The sequence below is a fragment of the Hippoglossus hippoglossus genome, chromosome 4 (assembly GCF_009819705.1).
Source record: "Hippoglossus hippoglossus isolate fHipHip1 chromosome 4, fHipHip1.pri, whole genome shotgun sequence".
NCBI lineage: Eukaryota > Metazoa > Chordata > Actinopteri > Pleuronectiformes > Pleuronectidae > Hippoglossus > Hippoglossus hippoglossus.
The window spans coordinates 11,212,755-11,234,589 of record NC_047154.1 but is presented as its reverse complement, the minus strand read 5'-3'; the positions used below and the strand labels follow the sequence as shown (position 1 = coordinate 11,234,589).

General features: G+C 42.2%; 2 protein-coding genes across 2 annotated transcripts in view; one reads left to right on the top strand and one right to left on the bottom strand.

Moving 5' to 3' along the window:
• colgalt2 (collagen beta(1-O)galactosyltransferase 2) overlaps positions 1-14,007 on the bottom strand; it is a 25,659-nt gene extending 11,652 nt beyond the window's left edge. The window contains exon 1 of the mRNA XM_034582853.1: positions 13,707-14,007. Coding sequence (XP_034438744.1) covers positions 13,707-13,933 — 227 coding nt within the window. The 5' untranslated portion in view covers positions 13,934-14,007. The remainder of the gene's footprint in view (positions 1-13,706) is intronic.
• On the top strand, positions 13,178-21,835 carry LOC117760102 (33 kDa inner dynein arm light chain, axonemal-like). The gene is made up of 6 exons (XM_034582871.1): positions 13,178-13,373; positions 20,379-20,497; positions 20,670-20,833; positions 20,997-21,175; positions 21,297-21,461; positions 21,555-21,835. The coding sequence occupies exons 1-6, from the start codon at positions 13,311-13,313 to the stop codon at positions 21,600-21,602; spliced, it is 738 nt and encodes a 245-aa protein (XP_034438762.1). The 5' UTR covers positions 13,178-13,310; the 3' UTR covers positions 21,603-21,835.

Genomic DNA, 21,835 nt, shown 5'->3' with positions numbered 1-21,835 from the left:
TCTCCCTCTCTCTGCAGTCAAATCAACATTAAGGGAGGAAAGGTCAACAGAATGTGCGGCAGAACCCTGTACGTGAATGTGTGCATACAACACACACACACACTTGGCAAGATGGAGTTTTCCACTGCTCGCTGTAATATTCCTTGCTGTACTCTCTCCAAAATCACACCCAATTTTAGCTAGAGTCAGAGATAGAATCACACACTCATACACAAACACACACGCTTGTGCAATGTCCTGATAATTCCAGTAAGTACCGTTCAGCAGAAGATGACAGTGTTGTTTCTCATCATTTACCCAGATTTAGCAATACAGGAACACCTGTTCTCTTTTAAAGACACACACATACAGGTAAGCAGATGCTTATAACATCAGGCAAATACACAGACAGGCACCGTCTTGCATTACACACAAAGATGAGTCAGAAAGAGGCAGAGCGCTCTCGTGTGTGGAATTTCGATCATCTCAGTCGGACAATTAAATTCTGTATCTGAGATAATCAGCAGCTGGAGGAGCCTGAAGCAGTTGGAGTTGTCACTACTTTCAAAAGCATGAGTGTGTGTGTTGTTGTAATGACATCTTTGTGAGGACCATTTTGAGCCTAGACCTTACGTAGTGCGGCAAGGCAAGTTTATTGCTTTACATAAAACACAAAAAGCATCATGACAAGTTGTAAAAGCAACAAAAGACAATACAAAAAAGCATTTACAAGAAATTAAAAGAGTTCAAATAACAGGGCAGAGTAAGAAATCTGTAATTATTTGCTTCAATAAAACGCTTTGGCAAACAGGGACGTGTTCAGCATGGATCTAAAAGAACTAAGATTTGCAGCAGATGTGCAGATCTCTGGGAGCTTGTACCATGAGGAGCACAGAAACTGAATGCTGCTTCTCCATGTTCAGTTTTGACTTTGGGGACAGAAAGCAGACCTGTTCCAGACGACCTGAGGGGTCTGGATGGTTCATAACCTACCAGTAGATGAGATATTCTATATATTTTGGTCCTTCAGTGCTTAATAAAAGAAGATTATGAAGTGAGGACATTTTGCAAGTCCTCATTTTTTTAAAGAGCTGTTTGAGCATTATTATTAGGATTTGGGTAAGAGGCTAGGGAATTCATTGTGTGTGTTTATGTGTGTGTCTGTGTCTTCATTTGTACAGTATAAACACTGACCCTGCCAGGACCAGTGGGCCTCGTGGGGACCCAAGGTGAAAGATATGGTTTTGGTTAGGCTGTTCGTAATCAATGAAAGTCAATGCAAAGTCCTAATAAGGATACCTGCACAAACCTGTGTGTGTGTGTGCATGCCTACACTTGCAGGTGTGTGACAAAACATATAGACGTACATTTTTGTGTCCCGGGGGAATGTTTGTTTCACACCAGCTGATTGTGATTTACGTCCAACACAAGTGGTACTTTGAAAAATGTGCATGTCTCTTCTTGAGTGTGTGTCAACGTTTGAGAACTTATTGGTACATAAATGCCATTTTTATCGTGGGCTGGAAACACACAAACACCTGACTCGCTGGTAATGAGCACATCTGCACACACAGTTACATGCTTCTGCAACCACTAAACTGCACAGTGCCGGGGGGACATAAATGTGTTCCTGCATGTCATCTCCAAATCACAGACTCAGCTCCAGACAGGGATTTAAAATGAGGGAAGTGAAGAACAATGCACGGGACAGCATGTGGGAACTGTGCCATGTATGGAGGCAAATGTGAACAAACACACACTAAGAGACAGCAAGAGCGAGTGTGATGAAGAGTGAAAAAAAGAGGATCTGTTGACTTCACTTTATTTTACTGCTAAACATAAACTGAAAATGTGTGAAATTGTTCCAAAATTAGGAATTGAAATCCTCACGTGGCTCATTAAAACCGTTCAACCATATAAAGAATGGGGCTGACTTCATTTTACACACAACGCGTTAAAATGATAATGACTCCTTTTGTCCAGGTTACAAAATCTGAAGAAATCTAAATCTCGTCAGGTTTAATTTGTGCATTTTTATGGGCTCTTCTTGGCAGATGTAATCGATCAGTTAAGGTTGAAGGTTTCCACAAAGAGAAGAAAACTTGTGTGTGTATTTCTTAGGAATTATAGAGAAAGAAAACGTGGGAACAATTACTCCAATAAAGCTGCAGAATTTGACGAAGAAATGGGAAGTGCTGGCTTGGTCCTTCTGGTTGTGTTTTGTAGCTGTTGTGGATAAAACACAACTGTGCATATTTACAGCATATCACAACCTCTGCCGGGTTATAAAAGTACAAAATGTGCTTTATAAGGATGATGCACCTTCTTTAGTGTCGCTGTTGCTTACCGGCTCTTGTTTTTCCACAAGCACATCTTTCAACTCCACCCCTCCCATTGCCCAGCCTCCTTGAGCACTCAGGACTCTGAGCACACTGTGGGATTTTCCATTACCAGCATTACATCTCTGCATTCCTTATGACTTCTGGAAATGTGAAACTTTATGGTGTATACCACAGGGAAGCCATCATACATGCATATGTGAAGCAAATAGAGTGAAACAGAGGGAGGGTTTTTGCTTATGTGTCTTCTCAATGTTTGATCGGGCAAAGCACAGACATGAGAGCACCCTGGAGTAAAGTCATTGTACTTTTGGATATCCTCTCCGTCTCACTTTATTTTTGGTCACATCTGTCCTCCGGGAGGCCACATATGCGCTCTGTTTCCTCAATTTCCTCCGCCTTCAGCCTGCAGCTGAAACACACTGTCCGGAGACCCCCAATGCCCAGTTTAAGGAGCATTCTCAGATCCTGTCAAATAGCTTAGCTGCAATAAGCTCATGTCTCCTAAAGTAAAGGATTGTGAAGATTTTACCTATCGGCGATGGAGCTAAAGTCAAAAAAGGTGGATCAGTAATCTGAGCTCTTGGGTTTATATCCCCCTCCTCGTCCCTCCCAACCTTTCCATCGCTTCCTGTCTTGCCTCATGCTGCGTCTCCTCATCCCAATGTTGAAGTTTACAGTAGACTGCCGCCTCATTATTCTGCTGCCTGCAGCTCTAGGGTTAGGCCTTCTCTCCCCCTTTCTGACTTTATGATGAGCATCTGGACAGCACATGCTTGCTCAGGCCTCACCTTCACACCCCAGCACTCCTCCGCCCTATCGCTTAAGAGATGCCTATTTATTCTTCCTGTGTTCTCTAATCTAAGTGCATGAGACCATCTTTCCTCGTACACATGTGAACTTTACACTAGTCCTCATCCAGTGCTGTAGCACCTGGATGAGATATTACCAGTGACATTACAGATCAGGTAAACAACAGAAACATCCAAAATACACTTGGATGACAAAATGTGTAGCTTATAGTAAATTGACAGATAATCCTTTCTTCAATCTAAGAAACGCTTATGTTTCCGCATCACATCTACCTACAAATACCAACTAATTCCACACACATCTGTCTGTATGTGTAACACATCTGTCCTAAACTGTTCCTCTTATCAGCGTCACGCATGTGTATTCTCAACTGTCCAGGAAAGTGCAGTGCCAAGTTTGGTGCAACTTGGACATGTGGTGCATTCAATATTACTGAAAAGTGAATAAACAAGCGACCAGGGCTCTGTAGCAGTTTGGATCATTTTGGCAAGTTGTCTTCAAAGTAATAGCACAATCTTTGTTCTGTTGCTGCAATGCTTTACATCAAGCTTTTATTTTGAAAAGTTTTAAACATGGGTCTGAAGATTGAAGATTGTGGTTGATCGACAGACCTGTATGAAAAAATAACAGCAGCTCAGCCGTTTTCAGACATGGCAGGTTTACAACGGGAATTGCACTAGTTTTATTGAAAGTAAAAGTCACATTATTATTAATACTATTATTAGCCTGTATATTTGATAAAAGTTTCAAATTTGCTGTGAAACTTTTTTAGTTGGGTCTCCGGATGTCGAGCGGTATACCACATCCATCTCCATCAGCTAACATGATTATAAACCCACTTCACCACTCTCTCTGCCTCCCTCTCTCCCACCTGGTCGGCTTATCCTCGACAGAAAGTGTCTCAGATAACAGTGTGTCGAGAGGGCGCTTAACTGGAGGCTGACATCTGGCCTTAAACACACAGGCCCGTCTCTTAGACTGGCCCTTAAGGTGAACACAGGCCTGAAAGGCCCCAGCAGGCCAGTGTCAGCTGCCTGTTGATTCAATAAACTATCTCATATCACTACCAATAATGACTGGGTGCTGCATATAATTAAGAAGGAAGAATGCCTCTTTCAGACCCGAGCAGAGATGCCTTTAAAACATAATAACTACGCTAGTGTGTGTTGACTTGGTAATAACGTCTGCAGGCTGACGTGGCTGCAGATATCTGGTTGGCCCAGCGGGGCAAAGGAGAAAGAGGAGGGGGTAGATGGGCAGAGGGATGGAGGGGGAAAGGGTACAAGAGGAGTAGGAGGGAGGGCGGGAGGAGGAGGCGGGTGAGACTCCTGACTGAAATTCCTCATGACTCTCAGGGTCAACACAAGTGGCCAAGGCTGGCGGGCTGGCACTGAAGTGTAACAGGCAAAGATATTCATCTTGTTTAAACATTAAAGAAAGCCAGTGTTGACTGTCAGCAGCAGACAGGATGAGAAATCTGTCACCTTGTGCTCTATTCACCTCCCCGACCTCTACATCAGAACATTTGCATTGGAGATGTGTAATTTTCTACTTCAGAACTGTCCAGTATTAATATGCAGTTAATCATTGGGATCCTGCAAACAAGAAAAATGTATTGTTGTATGATCCTGACTCAAGTTAAACCCTTTCAAATGTTTAATGACGTCGCTGGATTGGTACATAGATTTGCGTACTTGCCGATGCCAAACCCGGTATTTTCTGCAGCATTGACGGCTATTCCGATGCTGATATCGAAACATCTCTAACTAAAATGATATGAGTGGAGATTCATGACACACAGTCACTGTATAGGAAAAAGATACAGTATACTTGTGGCTTTATGTAGCGAAAAGTATTTCAGAGTAATTGTAGAATAAACGTTTGTAGACGAGAATAAGGTAAATGCAACAGAGAGAGGAATCAAGCAAAAAACCTTGAGAAACATATGGAAGGAGTGATGGAGGAACAGAAAGATGTCGGGAAATGAGAAACAGGGAGGGATTGAAGAGAGAGCACAGTAGTCAGGCCATGAATCTGATGACACACACACATACATACACACACACACACAGATGGATGGTGCTAAAATTATATTTCCATATGAGAACATGAGCACCGGTCTTTTTAATGAATACTCCAGTGTTCATGAAAACATGGCTCTCAACACATCACCTGACAGATGAACAGTGGATCTGTTTCTTGATCTTCTTCCCTCGCTCTCTTTACTGCTGCCTCTACTTTATCTAATCTCATTCCAGATCTCAACTCATCCCTCCATCCCTCTCTGTCTCCCTCTCTCTCCAGATGAAAGTGATTGTACCAAGATGCCATCGTGTGTCCGTTTTTTGCCAACTCTGTCAGAGCTTTGCTGCCAAGCTCCGACAATACTGCTGGAAGTGTGCAGGAACACATGGGGCATCTAAGCAAGAATTCACAGTCCAGGCCAAGTCCAGAAACAACGGGAGGGAGAGAGAGACGGGGACGGACAGACAGACAGACGCAAAACTCAAAAAGATTATTAAAATATCTCAGGATGAAAAAAAGGTGTCCATGTAGAGGACGAAGGTGTCCACTTCGTCTTGAGATTTGAGAGCTTTTGGCGTTGCTGGCCATGTCTATGTGCTGCAATACACAGGATCTCCACAGCAGAATTTAAATGTCACATCCTGCCTCCTGCATACTCCACTCAGGCACCAACCCTGGCCTGAATGCTGAATTTTCCTGTTGTTGAGTCTGACCTGGACAATCTCCTGCTGCATTCTTTATATGTAAAAGTCAAACTCCGTATTAGGGCATTTCCCCCAGTTTGTCTTTCACATGACTTTAATCTCTGAACACAGCTTCGTTGATTTTCACTCGTCTCATTACTGTTAATGCTCACCATACCACCAGCTGTTTGGAAATAGTCCCTAACAAATCCATTGTTTAATCCTGTTTGGGAAATATTTGCTAAAAAAACTACAGTGGCCAGGTCTTCAGTGATCCCACTCTGAGCTGGTTATTAGATTTCTTTACTCGTGTCTTCACTAAAAACAAACGGGTTTAGTAGAGAGTGCCACAGAGAGTGTTGAATGAAGACTAATGTGGAATAATGGCACCTTATATACCATTTAACTGTGTTTATTTAGTAAGCAACACAAACAATGTCTCTTAAATGTTTAGAGCATCTGACAAAGGCAGGACTCACTCCAGATGATTCTGCATCTTCTCACAGCAGAGCGCGGATAGGACGCTGCCAGATGTGCTCTGTCTGTTCTGCCATGTGAGACTGAGCTCATGTTGACGTGTCTGAAAATGATGCTGGCAGCTGTGATGTCAAATATTTTGTGGAACACTCCAAATGGGTGAGAAAATAGATGGCTATCTAAGTTCTTGCAAAGTGTGCGCAGATTACTTCACTCTGTCAAACCCCATTAAACAAGCACCTTTCCTTCCCTCAGTGAGTTTAAAAATACCTGAACAGATTTTTTAAGAATTCAGTTTCCCATGCTCTGGATGTGAGTGCAGATCATCTTCGGAGAAACTGATTGGACACACATGATCGTGGCCCGTTACTCAATAGATGGAGGTTCTGACTCGCTGTGGGTCTTACGGGATCATTGGGAAAGTGAATGGAAAACCGGGCCTGAGTCAGAGTAGCAGAGCAGAAACAAACACCCATTATCCTTGTTATAGCATTCAAAGAAACACACACAAACAATCTAACACACACATACAAGCTTGTGTGAGAGGAAACACACATGCTTGTGCCTTTATACTCATACTTGGAACATCCTTAATCAAACCCACACATTTTAGTACACAGTTCGAATACTGTGATCTAATACATATTGACACACACTATGAGGATAAAGCATATGCTACTAATCATTCACAAGTACACATGTTGTCGGTACCAGATAATATACAAAGCCTATCCCATCCTCTTAATTGATTCCATACGTTTGGATTCACTGGAAAATGGCCTGTGTGACAAAGCCAGGAACAACTTAGGCCTCCCTGGTGGACTCCTATAGGGGAAAGGGCTCCGAGGTAACGCACCTGGCACAGTGAGACGCAAAGGGCAACTATCCAATGCTGTAAAACTGACAATAAGTTCATGTTTGATTCTCGCCACTTTGTTCTATTTTCATATCTGTCTGTCAGATGAAAGAAATAATGAAGAACACAAGTTCAACTATTCCCCATGTATTCTAACGACCTTGCAATTTTGTCCTGTAACCAAAACCTTTCCACATATTTGTTGTTTTTTTGTCGTTTTTGTTTCCTGCGAAATTTCCCCCAAACATAACAGTCCTTCATAAATGCAGAGCAATAGATGTACTGTATGTCAGCGAACTCAGACGCAGACACATGTGACACAGATGTCTCACATTTTATCAACAAAAAGTACTGCCACACGCCCTGCAAGGCAATTCCCTGCTGTTCTGCACTGAAGCAGGTGTAAATTGTTTTGCTCTACATGCAACGTTGTGTTGGAACACAGACACACAAAGTAAAGTCATCAACTGAGAACAACTTCGCTAATGTATAACACAACCGCAGAATGGCCGAGACACAACAGACCATGACAGAGGCAGTTGCATCCAGATATGAAGTGGTGAAAGAATCAAAGTGAGTTAAATGCAACGAGGTTAGTTTTAGTATGTGTGCGTGCGTAAATAATTTTGGAATATGGTCTCGGTTGCACTCGCACCTGTAACCGGTCGGTTTTTACTCTTGGATGCTGTGTTTGTGTGCATGTCATTTGTTGGCTGATATTTTGTATTATTAGGTCTGTTTAGCTTTCCACTTCCTCACCCTATAAGAATCTCTGGATTTCTGTGTCAAAGACTTGGCGATGCGCTTCCATGAATTTGGGGGTGGAGCATTTAAAGGAGCGCTGAAGAGATGTGTGTTTATTTTTGTTGTTTGTCGCTGACTTCAAATATTAACTCTCTCATTTGAAATTAGGGCAAAGTCATACAGCAAATACTACAGAATTAATTAAATCTATGGCGGTAACAGGGGTGCACGTGCATGCGCATGAAGTTCACACTCATGAGTCTCACAACAGATTCTGAGTGACAGGTACACAGACTAAACAACGGAGGTCTTGTGTGAGAGTAACGACTTTGTTGCATACCACAACTGCAGCTGAAAGTGTGAGGTCAGCCAGTATGCATGGATGGTAAAAACGTTATGGGCCATAGATCGCAACCATGTGGTGGCATGACGTAGTGCGGGAGCATGCGGCACTGCAAATAGCGCTGCACACACCAAGCTAGGCATCTCTTGTGTTTTAACTATAACAACATTTTTAACTCATTTTGAAACTGTGGCGAGACAAATGAGAATATGGTGGCCTGCCAAAGTCTAGATAATTAGATGGCCATATCATGACTGAGGCCTTAGGTGCAACAGGTTTTAACGGTGTCCTATTCATAAAATGGATACAGCTGCTTTGTGGCTGTACATTATTCTGTCAAGAAATGCAGTGAGTAAAAGTAAACACTAAGAAAACTCATACCACAAAACTCCTGGTATGAGTACCTTATTGTTTGTTCGTATAAAGTACAGTGACAGTCATAAATAAAGGATAAGTGGTTCTCTCATTAAGAACTAAATATGAAAAATGGTATATGAAAGTGAGAAAACACGTTCTAAAGGGGAAGAGGTCCTCTTCCTCAGGCTTCAGTCTGTCTCTGGCAAGTCTACAAATCATCTCGACTCCCGGCCCAGCACCTGGGAAAGCGTTTCCCCACAGGAGCACAGCTGGCAGTCGATAAGCAGCAGGCGGTGAGCTGCAGGACAAGCAAAATGATAACAGGCTGGATGAAATTTTAGAGACGCTTCTCTGCATTGTCCCACAGATGTCATGAGAAACACAAAGTTCTCTGCTTATGAAATCCTCCTCCATTTCCTTTGAGGCAGCTGAGCAGTAACATTAGTAAGTGGACTCCCGAGGACAACTCAACTGTCAATTGGCAAACGATAAAAGCCATTCAATTCTGCACTTATCCTTTCAGTCATGAGGACTCCACTAATGAAACTGATAGTGAACCCTGTAACCTTGGTTCCTGTCTCTTTCTCCATATTTCTGTTGCTCTCCACTGTATATGTACACTTTTATTTGTGTATAGCTATTTACATTTTTGGGGGAAATTATTGTTAACTGTACCCTCAACTGGTTGCCTAGCAACCTCTTAGTGACATCAAGACTCTAGGGCTACTCAGCCAAGGCACTAAATAACCATAACTACATAGTCCACTGCATAACCATTATACCTTTATATACAGTCTGTATGATTTCCCCCTTCTAGTCTTCATGCTAGCTAAGCTAACTTGTTGCTGAGTGTAGCTTTGTACGCCCTGGACAGACAACCACCCTTTGTGTTCTCACCCAGCAACCGAAGTTCTCCCGTCCATCTGGTATGCATGTCTTTGGGGTGAAGAGGAAAACAGAAACACCTTAACACCTGCACAAACTCAAACTCATACAAACGACATATAGCTACAGTAACAACAAATAAAGACCCCAGCTGAGTGAGTAAGATTCCAACCCAGACCCCTCTTGCTCCATGACCAGGCTATATTTTCCTGACTAATAACTACTGGGACCTACTGCACGTGTCAGTCACACTATGTCTTAAATCCAGGGTTCCTTTCACTACCTGTTTTATCAGGCTCTCCACATGACAATATCAAGTGTCCTGTATAATCCATGGTTGTCCTGTTAGGACAGCTGGAGTAGGATGGAGCAACAGGACAACAGTAAAGAGGAAAACAGCTCTGGTCAAGCTACTGTGGGAAAACAGATTAACCAAAGTGCGAAATGCCCTGTGGGTAATTTTCCCAGCATTGTTGACCACCTTCTCTTTGCCCGACCATCCCCCCCTCTTTCTCCAATTCCCTGCATTCTTTCTTTCCTTAACAGCAGTGTGAGAGTCTTTGTCACTGATTTGCCACCTCTCTGTCAGACCCATGCCCGCTTGCAGAGGGAAAACTTCTAAAGACTGATCTTTATTGGCCCATCCCATCTGTCAGTGCGAGTCATAGCTGAAGAAACAGGGTGGAGGAGACATGGCCCGGCTGATCAGGGCAGATTAACCCTGTGAACAGCCTCAAACTGGAAACTTTTGGCCCCTGCAACAGTTTCGGACCTGCTAACTGCGGAACATCCTCCGGCTGTCCGTCCCCATGACATTTCTTTATGTTACACTCCACCTCTGATTCTCTAAAGCTACATCCATACTACTACATTTTTGTTTGAAAACGCATCAAGTCAGCTACAGATATGCCTGACCCCCATCGGAAAAAAACAACCGGCATTAACCTCGGCTACTAGTGAAGAGCTGAAGATGGATAATCAATTACAGGTGTTGTGGACACTGTCTTTTTTGCTAACACCATGTTGCACAGTCAAATTATGCATTTTACAATGAGACAACTATTTACATGTGTATGAGACCAGCTGTTATTCAAGCAATCTGTGACAATCCCTATGACCAGTGGGAAACACATGTCTTCCTGTTCACACCAGAATACGCATGCCCAGTGTGCGTAAGTGGACTCGCGTTTCCATGCCTGTTGGTATGGACGTGGATTTAAAGTGATTCAGAGCCAAAGCACTTTTGTGGATAACGTTTTCGTTTGAAATTTGTGTTTTCAAACGAAAAACGTAGTGCTGTTTGTTGCCTTAAGCTTCCTGTCTCAAAAAAAAATTACAAAAAATAAAAAACCCTGTCTTCCATGGGAGAACAATAAAGAGAAGAAAACCCTTTTTATTATATTTGATCACCTACATCATTCTCCATTGGACTGCATGATTGAAATGAGTGGGAGAGATGAAGATGAAAAACATCTTCTTTCTAAATCAGAGGCTCCAGAGAAGAGAACGTCAGGAACATTGTGTCCCCACACACACAGAGGAGCCTCACAGCCACACACTGAAGGTATCATCTGTATAAGCGGGATAGTTCCCTGCATACTTTACATTGTTCAGTTCATGATCTATGCAGACGAGGGAATGGATGGTAGTAAAGGGAGCAATGTGGCTGCTTTACCAGTGAAGTAATGTATCACCAAACCACTAAGTCTTTGGCTTGAGTCCAGCTGGAGACCCTCGCCTCCCCTCATTCCCTTTTATCTTTCTCCAAGCGTATGAGAACCTTCTACTGTCGAATAACACCAGAAACCAGAAACACCATTAGTTAATCTTTCATTAGCAGTAATGTTAAATTAATTGGGAAGACAGGGGTCACTGGATTTGCTTATATAATCATCCTTAATCATCATTACTCATCCATCCCCCATTAGATATGTCATGAGCTGAGGATCTTCCAACTGTATTTGTCATAAGTAATTGGTGCTCATGTAACACATACAATATTCTAACTTGGATATATGCTTTTGGTGAGAGCTGAATCATAACTTGGTATTAATGCAGCAGTTGGCTTCCATGTTGATAAGTAATGATGACAAAAAGAAACAAAAGAGGTTCAGAGCTGCTTGAGTTATGGTGAGTAAAAAATCAAATTGTGTAATCATGTCTCTGTGTTTGGGTCCAATATTGATAGACTATGTCAAAGTGAAAAATGAATTGTTTGGTCGTATAAGCAATGACATAGACAATAGTTTGTAATGTCATGTAAAAAGGCTAAATAAAAAGCATTAAAAAATGGCCAAAATAGCCCAGGATATTAATATGAGCATTTAGTTTATGGTAGTTGATGAGAGTGTGGTTAACACAAAAGACCACAGAAGCAGGAACACGACAGACTTTTTCAACTGAAATAAAAACCAAAAAGCGATGTTAGAAGTTGATGTGTTGCAGGACCCAATGCTGTGTGTGTTTAAGTGAGTTTCTTTGTTCTTTAATGATACATTTCTATGCTAGTGACCACAAACATATTTGTGTGACATATATACATGGCCTCCCTCAAATATACACTGTGATTTTACATTCACTTGCACTGACTGCAGGGCAGAGAGAGAGAGAGAGACGCCCCTCCTGACTGATGGGGCCCTTCCTCTGTTAGTTAAACCCACTCATAAAGCCACTCAGCCACACTGGCACTGCGCTCCAGAGGGATGGGCCCCATCTCTACATTGATTATCTACAGTGTGTGTGTGTTTGGGTGAGGGTCTCTGGATTAGAAGCAGACAATAACTCTGCAAACAGAATCAAGACATTCTGCAAAGGGAAGGGTGGGAATCAAAACAAACGGATGCCAGGGAGCTGGACGCTGACGGGGAAAAGCTTTACATACTGTACATCCACCACTGTGTGATGTGTGTGTGTGTGTGTGTGTGTGTGTGTGTGTGTGTGTGTGTGTGTGTGTGTGTGTGTGTGTGTGTGTGTGTGGCTGGTGTGTGTCCTGTCCTCCACCGCACATTCTTCATGTCTAATCTGCACTGCAATAGTCTAAATAGGCGGAAATCTCTCAGATCATCATGCACATCACACACATAGCTATCCTTGTTAAGACACTGCATTGATTCCCATTCACTGTGGGCAGCCTAAACTATATCCAAGGTAAATGGAAAGTATTTATATAACACTTTTTCCTTTGCCATTCACACACTCATTCATTCTGTGCATCTTTGTGCAGCACTTTCTCTATCGCACAAGTCATACACTGCTGGGACAGCAATTTTGGGCAAATTGGGGTTCACTATCTTGCAAAAGGAAACTTCAGCATGCGCTTGAATATCCAACCTTTTGGTTAGTGGACAACAAAGTGGGATACCCTGCTCTTAACCCGACCACAATTCGTATATCTTAGCCCAGACCTTTTGCCTCATTAGGACCACGCTTTCATTCCCATGAAGTCTTCTGGTCCTGAGTCATTGTTTATACTGGAAAAAGTCCTATAAAATGGAACAAAAACGAGCATGCACACGCAGGCACACACATTTCAAACATGACTTTCAAGAATGTACCCCCACCCCCCTGCTGTCAAACCAACTCAGTGTTTCTTTTCATCCCCTTTAGCTGGAGGGCTCCCTCTGACTTTGCATAATCCCGGTCTGCTGCTGTGGCACCGAACACACCTACAGGACCCAATATACCTGGTGTGAGCACCCCCACCCTTCCATATACCTGCCTGCCCTGCTGTTTTAAAGGCCCGTTTCCGCAGGTTTGTGCTGAATCAGGCGGAGGGAGCCGTGATTAAGGGTTCAGACTAAAACCCGAACATGCACAACAGCTCTCTCATCTTTACGCACGGTGTGCAATTTGGATGCCGGCAGACACGCGAGGTAAGTGCATCGTAAAACGCAGCAGCAGCAACAGGTCTCCAACGCTGACGATCTGTTATTATGATGAAACGCGGACACACGCTGCTTTTCATTAGAACACGCTCCACTGCAGACCACCGTGCACAACTTGTTGCCCACCTTTTAAAAACTGCGCAAAAAAAAGATCTGCTATGAGAACAAGTGGCTGGTAAACAGCCGTCAGTTTAGGATGGAAAAAAAGTACTTTTACTTGCACAACAGTATCTACACGCTCACTTTACTCTAAGAACCAAGTCAGACAAAAGTAATGAACTGTGCCACTGCTGCACAGCACATGTCCGTGCGCACTCTCACCAGATCGCTATGCGCTCCTTCGGGTACTCCAGCTTGTCGATGCAGCCCAGGTAGTGCGGCAGGCTGTGCTCCGCGTTGCGAGCCAGGATGGCGATCATAACCTTCGGCTTCAGCAGCGAGGACTCGGCCTTGACCTGCTCCTGCACCAGCTCCGACGCGCCGCCGGGCACCAGAGTGGCCAGCAGCGCCCACAGCACACCGACTCCCGCGGCCGCGACCACCCGCATCTTGGTTTCCACGATTCAGCTTCGATTCTCCCGTAGCCCGGTTGAGGAGCGCAGAGAGGGAGTGCACGGGTGAGAGGGAGGGAGAGAGGGAGAAGGAGGAGGAGGAGAGAGGAGGCAAGGTAATAGAGGGGGGAGGCGGGATGGAGGGCGTCCTTTACCTCTCTAACCCTCCTACACCCCTGCTGGCCGCTGCTGGTGGTGTTGAGCAGACTACCTGAATTTTCTCATAATAATAATAATTCTTTCATTCAGAAGAAAACACAAATAAGAAACAGTAACATTTCCCAAATTGCGAAATAAAGTATGAGCTTTGGGAATAATATATTTAAAGAAAATGAATCAATAAAAAAAAAACCAATCGACCAAAACAAGAACAGCTGGAGCTGTCAGTGAGATTAAAAACTTGAATTGCCCCAAATTAAGTTTAAGTTTGTTCTGTAAATTGTTCCATGTTGGAAAACTGGATTTTCCGAGCTCAGAAAGAACAGTTGGCACCTGCATTGTAATCTAGTCAATTGAGTGTGTTTGATGGGAGTCCACATTAAAAACCTGCAGTGAGGAAATGTAAGGTGGTAAAAAACCAATAACTTAACAAGTAGATAAACAAAACCCATTATGTTTCTCATCGAATAGAGAGCGAGGGCCAACCATCCTTGGGATACAACTCACAATGATGAGTATGTCACAGTAATGAATCCTAAAGCTGAGTGAAAAACAGAGCCCAACAATATAAACAATATACCTGATAAAAATAATAATAATCATTATTATGATTATTATTATTAATGAATCTAAATAAGACTAGATACAACATCCATCTTCATGAGAAAATTTGAAAAAACATAAATTTATTCTCACTATTGACTATTTCAGTATCATCTTTTTCCGACATTTTTGTTTTGTGATGACTTCTTTTATTCCAGGACTGCACCCCAGAAAAGGGCCTTAATGGCGAAATGTAGACATTTCATCGCCTTCATTGTACTTTGTTTCACCAAAGACTGCCGCTGTAAATGTGAAAAAAGTGAATTGTGAAGTGAATCATATATGTTAGCTGGTCCATCTCTGCTTATCCTCCTTCACTCCCTCCTGAAAGTTTTTAGTAAGTTGCTTCCTTTTTCCCCCTACGTCCTCGGGATTGACAGCCTCTTGGATGCTGCACCAAAAGGCCGGAGACCATGAAGTCACCAGCTCTGACATCAGCCAGACAGACTGTTGCACTTTTAAAAATTTCTTTCCCCTGTAATGTGACTCTTTTTATAAACATGTGCAGGCCTGCTGCAAAAGCTTTAATTTGTTACAGCTGCGAAAGGTAGTCTGATTTACAAAAAGGAACAGAACTTTACGTATATATTCATCCCTCACCTTTCACCATGTATCATTTTGATCAAACATACAAGACAGTGAGTGTCCGCGCCCAAAGTTGGAGTTACCCACAGAAGGAATGAATAGTATAGTTGGCACATTGTATTTTTGCACAAAAGGTTGTGCTGTACCAAAGTGTCAATTAATAATACAGAGAAAACATTCTACATTGTTCAAAGAAAATGTCCAAATTTGAATTTTCCAGAACTTTTATCAGATTCCTTTATTGGTTCTTTAGATAAATAAATCATTTAAAACTCCACTCCCACAAAGCAAAATTGTTTTGACCAACATTTGGCACACATATAGCCCACAATGTCACACTGTCATTCGGCCCACATACCCCGGGGAAGGATGGCACTTAGGCAGTCCGCTCCCGTTTTCCACATTTGGGCCACAAGTAAGCCAAAGCAAAACAGTGTGTCAACCAAAGGTGCCAAAGATGGCCCAAATTAATTTTGTGCTATTCAGGCTATATTTACTATTTACCACATTGGTCACGGTAGGTTCATGTTTGCCAAAAAAGGCCCACATTTGTTTTGGTATATTTGGTCCACATTTTCTATTTTACAAGTGGGCCACTTAAGGCTCACATCTATTTTAAACCAGTTGCAAGTGGGCCAGAAGTGTTGCATCATTGCCATCTAAAAAATGTGTCGAAAACCAGTGTTTTTCGGAACTCATGAAAAGTTTAGGTCTTGGAGATACGGGTTAGTGAGGATAAGTGCAGTGCCAAATTTGGTACGATTTGGACTCTGGATACATCCAATACACTACATTAAATACATTGAATAAACAGACGCTCTGTAGCAGTCAGAGTGTGTGTGTATTTAAAATCATTATTATACTTATTTATGAGCCAATTTAGTATAATTCTATGAAAAAGACTACATGACCATAAAATTCCCATCGCAGATAAACCAGGTAGGATGAACACAAAGTTTTCTAACTTCACTCTGCACCATAGACTATAGTATACTACAGTATATTGTAGAACTGTTTGAAGAGGGCTCACTAATTATAGGGAATAATTCTGAGGTGAGCTCGAGAGCATTACCACAGGCCAAGCAAATAGACATAGACATAGACATCTGGGCACTGCACCAGTGACATAAAAAATAAATAAAAAAATGCTGCATTACTAACTATGTAGGTTGCTGTTAGCAAATATAAAACCTCCAGTTCCAAAAGTTGGCATCCATGCTCTACATGCCATCATAATATTATACTGTGTCGTACAGTGATTACAGTAACCCTGCAGTAACCTCTTTTAAATACAGTTTAGGGACAGACAGACGAGCAAAGCTGGCTTACTCGTGTCCCTGTCTTGGCTCAGCTCTGTTTATTTAAGGAGGAGCTAGGATCTCTCGCACCTGGTTGTGTTTTCAATCAGTCTGGTGATGATGATCTTTAGCTCCCTCTAGCGCTTCCCCAAATTCAGTTAAGCTTACCCCCCCCCCCCCCCAACACACACACAAACACACACACACACACACACACACACCCACACACACACACACACACACACACACAAAGTAAGGACACGCATTGGCATAATGCATTCCACAGCCGCACACCCTAAACTTGTACATCGTAACTAAATGCCGAACCCCAACCATTACTCAAACAGCCCTTTGAAAGTGGGTCAGAACTGGTCAGAACATATTCACTTTCTTAAAGTGTCCTCACTCTGTATGTTCTTAGCTCAGAATGGTCCTCACAAAAATATCTGTACAGACATACATACACAAACACACACACACACTCTCTTCCTCAAACTGCAGGTTTGTTAACCTGCAGTCTCGTGCATAGAGCCAGTCCAGGTCAGCGATCAGGATAATCCGCAGTGCACAGCTGACTGGAGGAATCTGCCCCTGTTGTGACTTGCTCAGCGTCATTAGGGACCAAATTCTGGTCAAACTAAAATGTGAATGTTTAAAACACAGACTGAAGCAAAAGGTAAAATGCGTATAAATAAATAATTCAACTTTAGCAATAACCTTCGTCTTGTGTTTGTCGTTTCACTCTATACTTTCTGGTCAGATCTCAAAAAACAGCCTCAGCGTTCTGGCCCAGTCTCAGGCTTCTGCACTCACTCAGTGTACGATACATATTCATTATTCAGATGGCTCATGCACTCGCTTTCCTAACGTAGCAAAACTTCTGCTTTGTAATTTTGGTGGCATGCAGTCATTTGTCTCTCTAACCGGACTATGGATGACAGATAGAGCAGAACTGTATCATTTGTTTTAGTTGTGTTTGGGATAAATGTATGTTTTAAGAACTGCCAGCCGTTTTGGTTTGTTTAACTGTGGTTGCAGACAGAGTAGAGAAAGCATAGCTTAAATTGCTACTCTAGCTTTAAATACCAGGGTCAAATGCTTCAAAAGAAGAATGAATAAATAGAAAATGATGTCTGAGAGAGAGAGAGAGAGAGAGAGAGAGAGAGAGAGAGAGAGAGAGAGAGAGAGAGAGATGATTGTGGCTCTTTATAAAAAGGTTGTTTTCTCTACCGTACTATGATACAACACATAAATTGTAATTTTACACAACAGTTTGGTTAAGCTTTTGCTACACTGTGATTTCAGCAGAGGGAATTCTCTTGCAAGCATGCACACACTCACAGTAATGTGTGGGTGGATGGGGACCTCAAGGCAACACTCAGAAGCACGATCTCAACACGACAATCGTGATTGGCTTGTGAAAACCTGCTATAAACCGCGTCAAGTCTTAGCACTCCAGCTAATCCCTTGCCTGTTCAGTTATCATACCAGCTAGATACTGTCACTCCCACCAGCGCACTAGCTTGAGGGGACTCGCCGCGGGAATAGGATTTCAAACAAGGACACACACAAGGCCTCATTTATAAAACAGTCCATAGGGTTCATACTAAAACGGTACATGCACCCAAACGCCAAAAATATGCCCAAAATTATCTGATATCTATAAATTACAGTCCACTTGGAAATGTGCATAAATGGATCTGCCTCATATCCCGCCCTCTTTGTGCCCACAGTCAACCATAAATGGTCAATGCAAAGCACCTCATGAATGTTTAATGACCCTGCTGATCAGTGATTTTTACGAATCATGGCATCAAGCGAGAAGAAGCGCAACTTTTCTGACAACGAAATCAAGGTGCTGGCAGGTGGAGGTGAAGAAAGAAATGCTTTATGTTTGGTGGTCACAGATGTCCACACAATTGGGTCGGGACTTTCTCTGGAGTTTGTCTTACCCACACGAACGCAGCAGGAGATTCTCAGCTCAGACGCATTCACAACAACACCGCTTCCCGCTCTTCTGCATAAAGGTGTCTCGCTTTGTGTTATATCCCAGCTATGCTGCCTTTAATAATGTTTCTTTTGAATATTGTTTTTGCTTCCGATTTACTTAGCGAAATGTCCATGACTTCTTCATGATTTAGTGCTTGCTTAGCCAATAAATCCACCCCTTCACTGTCCATTATCCCTCTGTGTGCCAGTATCCACATAAAAGTAGTCACAATATAAAAAAATTTAAGTCTCAAATATCTCATTAACCAAATCTTGTCTGTTGTTAGATGAAAATGACTGTAATGACATTAATGCTGAGCACGAATCTGTACACACAAAAAATGTCCTAATTTGTAACTCTTCTATCCACTGTAGTGCTGTTGTAATTGCTAATATCTCTGTTCTAGGATCTAATAGGATCTTTGGATCCATCTATACTGGAATAATTGTCTTGTATGATATTTGCAATCTATCCTCCACCAAAACTGCTATATTTCCACAACCTTTACATCCTTGCACTTTTTCCAGAATATAGAAATCAGTAGACACTGAGGGGAACAACCAGGATGGTGTTACTGACAACGGTACAGCAGGGATTTAGCTTTTCTGACTTAATGACATGTCTCTGGCTACTTTATACTGCTCCACGAAGTAAGGATGGTGGCAGTAAACCATACAGAATTCATCATGCATCTGGAACTTACAAACAAATGTTCCCAAAGATCGAGATTCAGTTCCTCAAGTGAGCCAATCAGCAACTTAAGATAAGGGTTCATAATAACATATAAAAGAAATGTTTTTATCTTGATCAAGGGTCATACTGTAAAGCACTTTGCTAATATTTATTTGATCTTTGCAGAAACTTCTTCTACTTTGTTGGGTTTACTAACAGGTGAATTATTGCCATCTACTATATCCTCTTCTTCTACTCTGCTCCGCCTACCGGCCGGCGGGTGGCCAGAGAACATCTTTGCAGAAAGACTGCATCACATTCCTTTGATCAGAACAAATTCCGGTGATCTTTAATGTAATCAAATTCCCTTGATCTTTGATCCCAATGCACCCTTAATAATCCACCAATAAACTGAACAAAGAAGGAGAAGAACGAGCTTGATTCGACAAAGCGTTCAGCATTCACACAGCATTTTCAGCAAGAACTGCATTTTTAAAATACAGAAAGAACATCAAAGTCACAAAAGATGCCGCTCTGTGGGAACACATTGAATTCAGTTAAGACTCCTCCTCCTGGACATGGGTCCAGACATCATACGGTGAGTTAGACTCTAACTGTTAGAGAACAGCAGAATCAAAACTTGGAAAGCTCCACTTTTGTGGAAGTTGAAAGTTAACATTAATTCCAGAATTAACTGAAAGATATAGCTTTGACAACATGTAAGATGTGGGAGAGGAAGAATCATGTGATAGAGATCTGTTGGAAGAAATTGAATATGAAATAATCCTAGTTTTCACTAGTGCGTAATCATCTAAATTGTAAGAATTGTTGTTTTCTTGACCCTAGAATGGGCCCTTTATATTGAAATACTTTATTTTCCATCGGGAGCGGGTTTTCTCTATTGAGGCTGCCATGTTTTTTACAGTAGCCCAAACTGGACAAACTAAACCTTTTGAGTTTTTATGACAACTGAAGGCTACCACAGGTTCTCTTTCATGTTTGGAAGGGGAGGTTGAAGTGTGGGGTATTCCGCTGCAACATGCAACTCCACCACTAGATGTCACTAAATTCTACACACTGTACCTTTAAGTGCATGTAATATACTAAATGTAATACTATGTACTTTTTACTACAGAGGAGTAGTTTAAAGCTGAGGTCTCAGGAGCCAATGCACTTCAACCTTGTTCCAGCACATCCTAGACCCAAAACCACAGAGGCTCCAAGGCAGGAAAGTGGGGATATCTCTCCACTCAGGTATAGCTTTTTCCATCTATTAGATTTTCTTTGGTTATTTTTTTTTGTTTTTCATTAAAACATTGCACGTAATTTGGGTAATTGTGTGACTCATCTTTTATATCTTATCTACTGTGCATTGCTGAGAAAGTTTAATCCACTGTGTAATTTATCTCAACTTCTGATCTTGCAGGGAATTTTTGCTGCTGCAGCAACAGCAAAACGTCTCCAGTGCAACTGTTACACGACTAGATGTTGTGCACCTCCAGGAACTCCTGAACACAAAGCTGCTGGAGAGGCAGGCCAAAGAAACAGGCATCTGCCCTCTCCGCAGGGAGCTCTATTCCCAGTGCTTAGGTAGACAGAATGCCGAAATGTAGTTAAAATGGTGGAAGATGCATAAATAGTTTAAGGACATAATATAAAGCTAGATTTTAGATGCATTAGATTTGTATATTTATTGGGCACATATGCACACACAGCAACATAAACTGAACTCCTTATTTTTTATATTTCCAAGATGAGCTCATTCGACAGGTGACCATCGAATGTGATGAGAGGGGTCTGCTGCTGTCGCGGCTCAAAGATGAGATTGAATTATCACTTTCTGCCTACCAGACACTGTATGAAACCGGTGTTGCTTCTGGCATGAGGAAATTCCTGCAGGCTGAGCAGGGCAAGGGTGACATGGAGAAAAGGGTAAGGGCATTGAGTTGTTTGTTATTTGTCATGTTTACAAACACAAACACAAAACTTGACAGCATTGATTGTGCATCTGCAAATTACACACAAATGTCTCTTATTCTATTAATTCATGCAGCTTTCTGATCTGGAGAATGAGTCACACAACCTGAGGAAGGAATTGGACAAAGCGAAAGCAAAATGTGATGAGATTGAAAAGAACGCAAACCAAAAGCTACAGGTGGAGAACGAGAGGCTCACAGGGGAGATAGAGTCCCTCAAGAGAGCCAATGAGCAACTTAAGGTGAGAAAATTTGCTGTTCTTCAGATCAAGCATCAGTAAGACCTGTGTTGTCCGCTGTCAGATTAACATCAGCTCATTTGTCTTTCTATTCAGATCCAGCTGCAAGGGATCAAACCGAAGAATCTACTACAAGACGACTAAAGCATTGAAGTTGTAATTTCCCAGCACATAATGATCCTGTACCCTGAACCATCCCTTAGTTATGCTGCTCTATGCATAGACTGCTGAGGGAACTGGGTTAGGGTCTCTGTATGTCTCTCTACCTCTAGACTCTTTCCTCTCGCTCTCTGTGTCCTCATTCTGGTTCAGGTATCTCTATCTGACCCTCTTGTCTGATGGGTATTTTAATTTTTTATTTTCACTTATTTGCTTTT

Coding starts and splice junctions, on each gene's coding strand:
- LOC117760102 (XM_034582871.1), top strand. CDS start 13,311: ATGCACAACAGCTCTCTCATCTTTACGCACGGTGTGCAATTTGGATGC. Junction 20,498..20,669: donor GGGGATATCTCTCCACTCAG/GTATAGCTTTTT, acceptor CTGATCTTGCAG/GGAATTTTTGCTGCTGCAGC. Junction 21,176..21,296: donor AGGGTGACATGGAGAAAAGG/GTAAGGGCATTG, acceptor TAATTCATGCAG/CTTTCTGATCTGGAGAATGA.